Source organism: Orycteropus afer, unplaced genomic scaffold (genome assembly GCF_000298275.1).
Source record: "Orycteropus afer afer isolate SDZICR_OR568_19922 unplaced genomic scaffold, OryAfe1.0 scaffold00066, whole genome shotgun sequence".
NCBI lineage: Eukaryota > Metazoa > Chordata > Mammalia > Tubulidentata > Orycteropodidae > Orycteropus > Orycteropus afer.
The window spans coordinates 7,245,566-7,257,077 of record NW_006921653.1 but is presented as its reverse complement, the minus strand read 5'-3'; the positions used below and the strand labels follow the sequence as shown (position 1 = coordinate 7,257,077).

General features: G+C 36.7%; 1 protein-coding gene across 1 annotated transcript in view; it reads right to left on the bottom strand.

Moving 5' to 3' along the window:
* Positions 1 to 8,854: 8,854 nt before the first annotated feature.
* HLTF (helicase like transcription factor) overlaps positions 8,855 to 11,512 on the bottom strand; it is a 75,852-nt gene continuing 73,194 nt past the window's right edge. Inside the window, exon 21 of the mRNA XM_007940209.1 lies at positions 8,855 to 9,007. Coding sequence (XP_007938400.1) covers positions 8,855 to 9,007 — 153 coding nt within the window. The remainder of the gene's footprint in view (positions 9,008 to 11,512) is intronic.

The following is an 11,512-nucleotide window of genomic DNA, read 5'->3' as shown; positions in this document are numbered from 1 at the left end:
GGTATTAGCTAAAATGGTTTGATTTAGCTCCTTCTAAAATAGTCTATGAATATGTTACATAACCGAAGCATTGATGCTTTTGAGTTGTGTTGTTGGTGAAGAATACCAGAAGTACCACAGACTGCCAGAAGAATGAACAAATCTCTCCTGAAACGAGTGCAGTCGGAATGCTCCTTGGAAGCAAGAATGGCCAGGCTTCGTCTCACATACTTTGTTCATGTTGTCAGAAGGGACCATTCCCTGGAGAAGGATATCATGCTTGGCAAAGTGGAGGGACAACAAAGAAGGGGAAGGCCCTCAACCAGATGGATTGACATAGTGGCTGCAACGAAGGGCTCGGGTATAGCAAGGATTGTGAGGCTGGCACAGGATTGGGCAGTATCCTATTGTACACAGGGTCGCTAGGAGTTGGAGCTAACTCAATGGCACCTAACAACAACATACCTGTGTTTATAATCCCATTTGGGAAGAAATGTTTGTTATACTTATGAAGCTTTATCAGTATAGGATGTGTTTTAAGTCAATCTCTTTTGTGATATAAAAGATCAGGCACAGAGAAGCACGCACAGATGGGGGAAGAGAAGAACCATGCCGGATGAGCTCTCCAGGGAACCAAGAAACAAGCTTGTAAGAGACAAGACCTTCCTCCAGCGCCCAAATAAAGTTTCCTCTAGAATCAGCACCTTGAATTCAGACTTCCAGCCTCCTAAACTGTGAGAAAAGAGCTCTGATGATGCTGTGGTTAAAGCACTGGGCTGCTAACCAAAAGGCTGGCAGCTTGAACCAGCTACGTGGTAGAAAGATGAGGCAGTATTCTTCCATAAAGATTTACAGGCCTAGAAACCCTATGGGGCAGTTCTACGCTGTCCTACTGGTTTGCTATGAGTTAGAATCAACAGTATGGGAGTAGAAACAGAAAGTAAATTTGTAAAGCCACCCACTTACGGCATTTCTGTCACAACTTCTGTCAGTTAACTAAGACACCACGGTTTGCTTTTATCTGTGCTTATAATTCTAAATATAAAAATGTACTAGAATCCATTTTTACATTTAATTAACTTACATGATTACCTATTTGTTTAAAATGCTGAAATTTAATACCCTTTAAGTATGAATAATGTGGAATAAAACAAAAAGAAGACTTACTATTAGGTATTTATGTCTAAATTCTCATTTCAACTCTATATTGAAAGTATCCTCATTTTGCAGTTAACTAAAAGGAGGTATGTAACTGGCAAAAGGTCACATGGTAATTCAAATTAATTCAACTCTAACATCATGCTTTGCATTAAACTAACCTATGGTCAAAACAATGGTTAGGGGAAAAAAAGCAGAAATCAGAGAAACCTTGGTAGTGCAAGAAATATAAATGCCAGAAATCTGGAGAGCAGCTCTGAAATGAAATACCTTTGCAAAGCCTTTCCCAAATAGGTTGTCTAAAAGTCTAATATAAAAATAAAATGTAAAAAAAAAAAGTCCAAAGATATTTAGTAGTCAATTCTGACTTGGACAAGATTCAGCTTTACAATGAAGACTTTCTTACAAGCCTATAATTACCTTGTTTCCACAGGTTATTTTTTCTGTGTCCTTCTTATCTATGCATTCCTGCCTCCCTTTCTGATCTGCTGCCCTTCTGATCAAATGCTGCCCTTCTGATCTCCCATGGTTGACTGTTCTAACAGGAGTGCATCTCTCTGGTGTAAGTGTTCAGCTTGTAGACCAATTGCTTGGCTGAGACTTAAGCCACAGGAGTGAATTCAATTCCAGGCCCAAAGGGTGACTCAGGGCCATAGTCTCAGGGGTTTTCACCAGTCTCTATTAGACCAGTAAGCCTGGTCTTTATGATTCTCAGCTTTGTTCCACATTTTTCTCCCACTCTATTAAGGATCTCCAATATTGATTCCTTCCCAAGTGGCTGGCATTGGTAGATGGGCACCATCTAGTTCTTTTGATGTCAGAGTCATATAGGTAGAGGTTCTTATGGTCCACTAGTCCTTTGGACTGTTTCCATGAATCTTTGATTTTCTTCACTCTTCTTTGTTCTGGACAAGGACAGACCAATAAGTGCCACTTAGATGGCTGCTTGCAGGCTTTTAAAACCCTGGTCGCTACTCACTAAAGTAAAATGTAGAATATTTTTGTATCACATAATGTGCCCATTGAGCTCGATGTCCCCCACACTGTCCCCAGCCCCAGTGCCCACTCCCTCAAGGTGCTTATTTGTGGCTAAGAAATTATCCTAACTTTGCTTCCTGTTGTTTAAATTGCATATGGACATTTTTATAGCACATACAAATATGTATATATCATCTGCCAAACCTATGTATGTTGGTGGTCTACCTATATATCCGCCCATAGATTAGTGTTTGCTCTTATTGATGAAGCAGTGTTATGTATGCAACTATTTATTTTCACCAGTTTTATTGGCCCCGAAAAGGTAAAATTTCTATTCTATGCTGTGATATTGTGCTATCCTAGGGGCCCAGAGTTGTGCAGGGCTCCTTATCCTACACTGAGCAGCTCAACAATTGTGATCTACTCAATCTATATTCACTTTTAATTTTTTGAGGTTTTTTTCTTGATGGCAAGCCTATCAGCTACCAGTTCTCCTATTGGAAGTTATTTGCCAGGAACAGGAATAGGAAAAGAGCTGTATGTTCAATAAAGCCTTTGAATGTCAGTCCTTTTCTATTGTGTCAAGAATATGAATTTATTAAGGGCTATAAGGAAGGTTGGGCAATCTACTTCCGTGGAGATACTGCCTCAGAAACCCAAAGAGGGGTAGCTATGAGTCAGGTCCAACTCAACAGCACATAACATTATTATTTTGCAGAAGCCTTTTTTGCCAATGCTTTATTCTTGTGGTTGTGCAATATGCAATTCATATAATTTATATTTTGGAACTCTAGTGAAGAAATGACAAGATTCAAACAATTTTGTTAAAAAATAATTGGAGAAAAGATGTAAAAGCATCGAATTTGAGGGGAGGAGTTATACATTATTGTACATTACTTTTTTTATTTATGATCTTGTGTTCACTTTTTGCACAGTAGCATAACAAATAAAGCTCTAAGTAAAAAAAGCTGTGATATTTGGAGCTGTGTGTCAACTTGGCTGGACCCCAGTTCTGTGTGGTTGTTCCCATGATGGGATCAGATGACTGTGTTCTGAGTGGCCAATCTGTTGAAGGGAAGTTTCCTCAGGGGTGTGACCTACTTTCAGTATATCCAAGGACATCCTGGGAAGAGAGACATTCTTCTGTGGATCAGGATTCTGTTGTGCTGCCTACAACTGTCCGTGAGTGAGCAGTTCACCGTTTGGCCTGGAGATCTTGGATTCCTCATTCGCTGGAGTCAACAGTCAATGTACTGCCTGCCAGCCTTGAGCTCCTCAGCCCCTGCGGTTGGGGGAGCCAGGAAAAGCCTCCAGCTTGATGTTTAATCCAGGAACTTTGGACTTGCCGGCTTCTATATGTGTGTGAGCCGTTTTCCTAAGATAAATTTCTTTCTCTCTCTCTCTCTCTCTCTATAAGCTTTGCTGGTTTTTGTTTCTCTAGAGAACCCAGTCTAACACAAAAGCTTATGTAATTTCTCAAGTATTTAGTGAAGACAATTCCTGGAATCAGAAACAATGACAAATTTACCACAGAAAATAGTATATAATGTGCACAAGTATCAAGTTATGCAGCTAGGAAGTCACTGCACTAGGCTAACATTTCTTCTCCTTCCCTGAATTTCCACGGATAAGCCTTAATGAAGGTGAAGTATTTAATTCTCCATGCGAAGGCACACAACTATACCATAAAATCTTTTTCTAGGGAGCCTAAAATACCAAAAGTTAGTAACATGAAAAAATGCAACAACTCCAATTACAAGAACGTAACTATATAGAGGTTCTCAATACCTCTTTACTTTTAACCTCTTCTGAACAATGGTAGGTATAGTTAACAGCCTCTGCTGAGACTTTAAGCACACAATGTCAAATCCTTGCCTTTGGGGATTAGCTCCATACTTAATGGTTCATGTATAAAATGTTTTAAGTTTCCTCACCTAAACCTGCATCTGCAAGATGCATAGTGAATCTCCTTTAAAAGACCATTTTCTCATGAAATTTATCATCTTTTTTATCAATATATTGATACTAGTGCAAAATTTTTAAAAACCTACAATGTAAAGGAGCTATGGTGGCATAGTGCCTAAGGCACTTGACTGTTAACCGGCAACTCCTCGGAAGGAAGGTTGGGCAATCTACTTCCATAGTGATACTGCCTCAGAAACTCAAGAAGGGGTCGTCGCTATGAGTCAGGTCCGACTTGACAGCACATAACAACACCACCACCACAATGTAGTAAGGAATAACCCTCCCCTCCCCCAACAAAAAGGATAGATTAAAGCTTCAGGAAACTGTATGCTAGTTAATTTTTATCTATCGTAATTTTCAATAAACAGGCGTGCTGAACAGACTTTCAACGATAAAAAACTTAGTAAAATATTAAGTCACTGTCTTAGTAAGCAGGGCATAGATTCAATAGTATCTTTTTGACTTGTACAATCACTTCTCATCACATTAAATACCCCCTTGAAACAGCTAATTGGGTTTCAAAAGCACAAACCTATCATTTATTTTATCCAATGATCTAAGTCATTTCAACATCTACCATCCTTAAATGAATCCCAAAGCAGTCGTTATTTTAAAGTTTTCAATACTTGGTTAAGGTTCATGAAGATGGCCTTTACCACCTCCATTATACATGAAATTGTAATTAAAATTATATTCCCTTTCTCATGTACAAGTCAATTTTCATATTGAAAAGCAGAAATCAGTAAAAATTTGTTAGGAAAAAAAAATATTGAGCAGGAAGCTGGAAACAAAAGAAATCTCCTGTTTTAACTACGGAAAAGCTCTGATTGAGAATTACAAATCACTTATCCTTATGAAAACAGAAAATTATTAGTAACTCAATTGTCAAAAAAATCTTACCCAGATATGCATTGTGTCTTTCTCCATTTTTGGCATTAAGGGTTCATATAAAAGACTTCTGATTAAGGGTTCATATAAAAGACTTCTGTCCTTTGTAAGTACCATGCTATAAATATGAATATATTAACATAAAAGAAAATATTTTGTCTGCTTAAAAGAGAAAATTTCGCCTTTGAAGGTTGGCATTACTGTTAGTATTCACAGCTGTTGGTATGATTGGCTCTTTTTATGCAGACTCAAAAAACCAAACTTACTGCCATCGAGTCAGATCCGACTCATAGTGACCCCTCTTTGAGCCTTCTGATTAGCAGTCAAATGCCTTAGGCAGTACGCCACCTCAGCTCCCTTTTACTCAGAAGTACCACACAAATGAGTTACCAAATTGCAGAATCTAGAATTTGTAAGGTAGGCAATACTGCAAATATAGATATATTGATTAATTAGATGGAGAAAGGTGTTATTCTCTGTTGTATGATACCTTTTGCAAATATTTTAAAGTTAATGTAGCCAAAAACATAAAGGTTGGACATACCAATTCTTGTTAATGAGGGTAACATAAAATCTGCCCACTTTTTAATAAGTATCACCCAATATCTAATAAATAAAACTTTGGTAAGTACGGTATATAAAATGAGGAACAAAACATACACCAATGTCTTTGACATCCCGCAACAGGAAACATATAATGCAAGAAGATAATTTCAATAGTACTCACTGGTAATAAACTTCTTAGGATTATTTTCTGGTTAACTAATTCTAATCCAAGAGCAGTAATTAGAGAAAAATGTACAATGACCAGTGTTCTCTATTAATACCACTATACATAAAGATGATCAGAACTTCTTTCTTTATTGTAAATGAGGAATAATAATAACCTGAGCCAAAGTTTCTGACGATCAAGGTATTTAAAATAGGCTTTAAAAATTGATGTAGTATACTCAATTACTGGGGTCTTAAAAGCTTGTGAACAGCTATCTAAAATGCAACTATTGTTTTTTCCTTGTCTGGAGCAAAGACGAATGAAGAAAATCAAAGACACATGGAAACAATCAGTCCAAGGGAAGAAATCCTAAGAACCCCAGCCTACATGACCCTGACACCAGAACTAAATGGTGTCCATGAAATAGGAGATCCTGGATAGAACGGGAGAAAATGTGGAACAAAACTCAAAATTGTCGGGAAAAAAAAAAGACCATGCTTATTGGTCAGATAGAGACTAGTGAAACCCAAGCCTATGGACTGTAGTTATGTGTTGTTTTTTGCTGAAAACTCTTTGGGCCTGGAACTGAAGTCACTCCTGTGGCTTAACTTTCAGTCAAACTTGATAACCTATGAGGTGAACAATTACACCAGGGAAGTATACTTCTTAGGACAATCAACCAAGGGCGATCAGAAGGGCAGTACTTGTACAGGGATAAAGCTCAAAAAGCAGGAAAGAGCACAGGGAAAAGGTAAGCACAAGGAAGAAGTGGGAAGAGAGCTGTTACATAATGAGGATTGCAATGAATGTCAAGAAACACAATGTATATGAAATGTTCAATGGAAAATGAATTTGCTCAGTAAACTTTCACACAAATCACAATAAAAGTTAAAAAAAATGTTTATGTACTATGATTTCTGACCAAGAAATGCACTCAGTTAAAATAAGGGAGGAAAAAAAAAAGGTGGTGGCAATATGTGTAAATTATTCAGTTAATCACAGTACTTTTGTATTTTCAATAAAAGTAATTATGTAAAATAGACACCTTCATGGAAGTACGATGTTTAATGAAAGATCAACTAATTTGTTTTAAAGAAAAAAGTAGTCATTAAAATTATGGAACAGATTAAAGTAATGAAATTTCTGAAGTTTTTATTGATCTTAAATTTGTAACAATCTCGTTTGAACCACAAGCATGAATACATTATCTTTAATATATTTTTCTAAAACTATTATTCTACTCAATAATGAAACAGAATTAACAGCATAGCCTAATGTGAAGTTTCATTCCAGTAGTTTATATATGTTCTAAGGACAAACTGAAAAAAAAAAATTTAACATCTTTTAACAGAACTGTACACAAACAGAAAGCCATTTTTTAAATGACTTGTCAACTTATCATTATGTATGTGTTTAAAAACACAACTCTGCAAACATTTGGGACTAGAAGCAAGTAAAAAATTTATCTTTACATTGAGTTTTTGAGGCTTTGCCATTCTGAATAAGAAGTAGATTATGTTGTTTTTTGCTGAAAACTCTTTTTATACTTAGTCCCACTGGATCACTGACATACAGAAATTTCACATTTACCACATTTTGTCAGATCCAGATCAACCCGACTTTTTTCGCAGGTTGAGACCTATGTTCAATGTATAAACTGACTAGTTCCAGAAGGTAAAGAACATCCCTACTGCTCCTAATGCTAGTGACCAACCCCAAGTTATTATTCCACTGTTATCCCTGCAGAGAAGTCTCTTGATCCTTTTTCATCAGCATCTCCTTAAGATGTTGCCACTGAGGAAAGGCATCAGCTAACCCACTATTCCCCTGGTACAAGAGACAGGGCACAGGGAGAGGAGGACTTAGCTCGCAACAGATCTACATATACCTTAGATGTGTGCCCTATAGCACAATACTGCCTCAAATCCCCTCTTGTTTCCAGTCAGGTCCCTTCTAAAGTGTAAGTAAAATCTAAAGTGTTTTTAAGTCTGTATTTTCAAACATGAAGCTTCTCTTATCACAGGAAATAATCTTTCTTTGGATTAAAAAAAAAAAAAAAAAAGTTTCCCTTCAAGGAAATAACACTACTGACTACCTAACCTGATCATGAAATTTATTAGCTTGTTTTAAATGTGAGTCAGAGAGTCATCTAGAATTAGGTGACTACTATTGTGAATTTGCTTATTAACAAAAAGTAAGAAAAAGATGACTAATTCTGTAGGTAGATGTAAGGATAAATTACTTAAGTTCCAAACCAAATTTTCATTCTGAACACACACAAAGAATTTTTACATTCAAGATTATTTTTAAGGGCTGAAATGACCTTGTAGGTCATCCAGCCCAACTTCCATCCAGATATCATACCTCCCACACACAGTAGTCTCTTCTGAATTATAAAAGTTTATAAAGTTATTTCCCAAAAACCTACATAAATAAAAATTATCTATATATAGAAATATCTATTTAGCAATGCTATAATTTAAATATTCCAATCAAATTGGGTAGAACTGGTTTTCTCCCACATCCACAGACTATATTTACACCCTAAACAACAAGTTTAAGGAATGACTATAGTAACACCTGACTGAAAAAGAGAAAAGAGTGCTATTAATACTGTATCTAATTTTTTCATGAACATTAAGCTGCAAGCAACTTGCTAACCTGGACTCTGGTCTCTTTATTTAAGGTGTGACTCCGGAATGCACATATGGTTTTTCAAAGTCCAATAAAATCAATCTATTACATGGTCAATGTATACATTAATCATTTACAAGGAAAGGAATCTGCTGCATCACAAATGGGAGGCTTTGGTGAAAACCCATGTGTCCAACAAAGAAAATAACTCTTGGTCAAAATTATAAAAGATCTGAGCTCATCTGAAATACGAAAAAGTTGAGTAATTCGGAGATACAGTCAGCACAAACATTATGAAAAGTTGAATAACAAAGTAACTTTTTCTTTCATCTCAAAAATTATTTTAGGCCACAGTATAGAACATAACTTATTGCTATCTGAAATACCATTAAAAACAGAATCACGTTAGAAGACATGATATGTCAGTAATACCTCTTCATTAATATAAAATGTGCCCCTTTTGGAAGACATACTCTGTAAGTCTCACATCCAAAACTTCTGTATGTACCTATCCAAACTGAATTTATTAAACCCCACAAATTATAAATCAATTAAAGTTTTGATTTCATCAATTTTAGCTTGTTTCATTTCATTAGCATTTGTTTTTTTAGTTCCAAAAGCTCCAGCTGCAAGTTCTCGCTTTGTGTTTTGTATTTTCAGCATATTTTCTTCAACAGAGTCCTTTACAATGAACTTTGAAAAGAAAAAAGAAAAAGAAAAAAAGGGTAAATTGGTTAAGTACTTTTTAGGCCACTATTTAAAATCTTTAAAAAATCCTCAACCTGATTAAGGGTATATATCAGTCATGTAAGAAAAACATGCTTAATGTAAATCAATAAAAGCATCCTTTTCAGTAAAAATAAGTCAAAAAACAGTTACTATCACTACTACTGTTAAACACTGGACAGCAATCCTAGTTACTGCAATGATTATAGAAAGAGAAATCATCTTATAAAACTTTACTGACATATATGAAAGATGTATAATGAAGAAACGTATTATTGATGTTCCTGGATAAGAGTGCTCCTTATTTATAAAGAAGACAGTTCTCAAATTAAACATAAATTCATGAAATTACAATTCCAAACAAGATTTTCAATAAAGTTCAACAGAAGGGCAGTAACAGAAATAACTGACGTGATTTTCAGAAAGGATTATCAGAGCACCTTGGCCTATCACATATCAAACTTCATAAAAGCACAGTAATTATAAAAACATTGTCCTAAAAATAGGAAGAGATCAACAAAACAGAACACAGTCCACCAAGAGACATGTGTAATATATACGAATTAGTTAATGAAAAAAGTGACATTTCAAATCAGCAGAAAAAGGGATGGGCTTTTCGATAGCACAGTGAAGGAACAAATTACTCTTCATTTGAAAAAAGAATAAAGTAAGACATATTCCCATATATCATTAATCACATATAAAACACAAAATCTTCCAAACGAATCAGAAGTATAGAAGAATAGTTTTATAAATTTGGCAAAAGTCTTCTTGTCCTAAACAAGAACGGAAAGCCCAGAACTAGAGATAAAACTATTTTTTTTTTTCTTTCCATTGTGATTTGGGTGAAAATTTAAAGAGCAAATACATTTTCCATACAGCAGTTCACATACACTGTCTCATGACATTGACCGCAATTTACCACAATGCAACAGCTCCCCTCCTACTTTCTCCCCATAGTTACCTCCTCCCTGTGTCCATCCCTCCATGCACTCCTGCCCCCTGAGCTGTCTCCCTGTGCATAAGCAGCCCTTCTTTCTCCCATGATTGTTCTCTCCAAGGAGTGTATCTACCTCAGGTAAATGTTCAACTCATATGCCTGTCTATTGTTTGGCTGGAAGCCAAAGGCGTGCGTTTAGTTCCAGACCTGAGGGGCAGCTAGGGACCATAGTCTCAGTGGTTCTAGCAGGCTCTATTGGACCAGCAAACCTTGTCCACTCCCCTCTTTTTTCCATATGATTTTGAGTTTTGTTCCACATTGTTCTCCCTATCTATCTAGTATATCCTACATAGATTCTCTTCCAAGTGGTTGACAGTAGTAGCCAGGCACCATCTAGTTCTTCCAGTCTCATAGTCATATAGGCTGCAGATTGGATGGTGTACCAGTTGCTAGGAATAATTGTTTCCATGAATTTTTGGTTTTCTTCATTCTTCTTTGCTCTGGACAAGAAGAGACCCATCATTGCAACTAGATGGCAGCCTGTAAGCTTTTAAGATCCCAGTCGCTACTCACCATAGTAGGAGGTGGAACAAGGTTTTGTGTAGTATGTTATACCAATTGAGATTGATGTCCTCTGCAACTACGGTCCCAGGCCCACAGGTTCAACTACTCGGTCTCTCTGGGTATTGGTTGTGACTAAGCGGTGACTACAACCTTGCCCCTTGTCAGCTCCACTATACAACTGGGAATTTAGATCATACATATAAAGTTATGGGACCATTGTCTGCCAACCCTTTACATGTTCTTAGGTACACTCCCCACTTCATAGACATACCTAATAGTGCAGCCTGTCCACCCATCTATCTACCCATATACCTGTGTTTGCCTTCACTGCCAACGCCGTACTATATGTGCAAAAGCATTCACCTTTGTTGTCTATACTTCCCACATACCTCTCTATGCCTTTCTTTTCCTCAATGCCACTATATTGATCACTGATATTTGGCACACTGTCCTTCTCTTCACCCAATTCAAAACTTATCTCTATCTATCTAACAGTATTCCCTCCCCTCCCTTCCCACCCCTGCAAAGAAAATGTCCTTCCATAGATAAATGTTTCTTTGACTTATACAATAACGGACTAATACAATATTTGTCCTTCTGTGATTGACTTATTTCACTCAGCATAATGTCCTCCATGTTCAGCCACGTTATGCGGTGTTTTGCAGATTCTACATTATTCTTTATGGTTGCATAGTATTCCATTGTGTGTATGCACCATAGTTTGGATAAACATTCCTCAGCTGATGGACACCTAGGTTGTTTCCATCTTTTGGCAATTGTAATGAGTGCCGTGATGAACATGGGTGTGCATATGTCTGTTCTTCTCATGGCTCTCACTTCTTTAGGATATGTACCTAGTAATGGAATAGCTGAGTCAAATGGTATTTCTAGTTCCAACTTTTGAAGGAATCACCATACTGCTTTCCACAATGGTTGTACCATTTTACAGTTCCACCAGCAGTGTATGA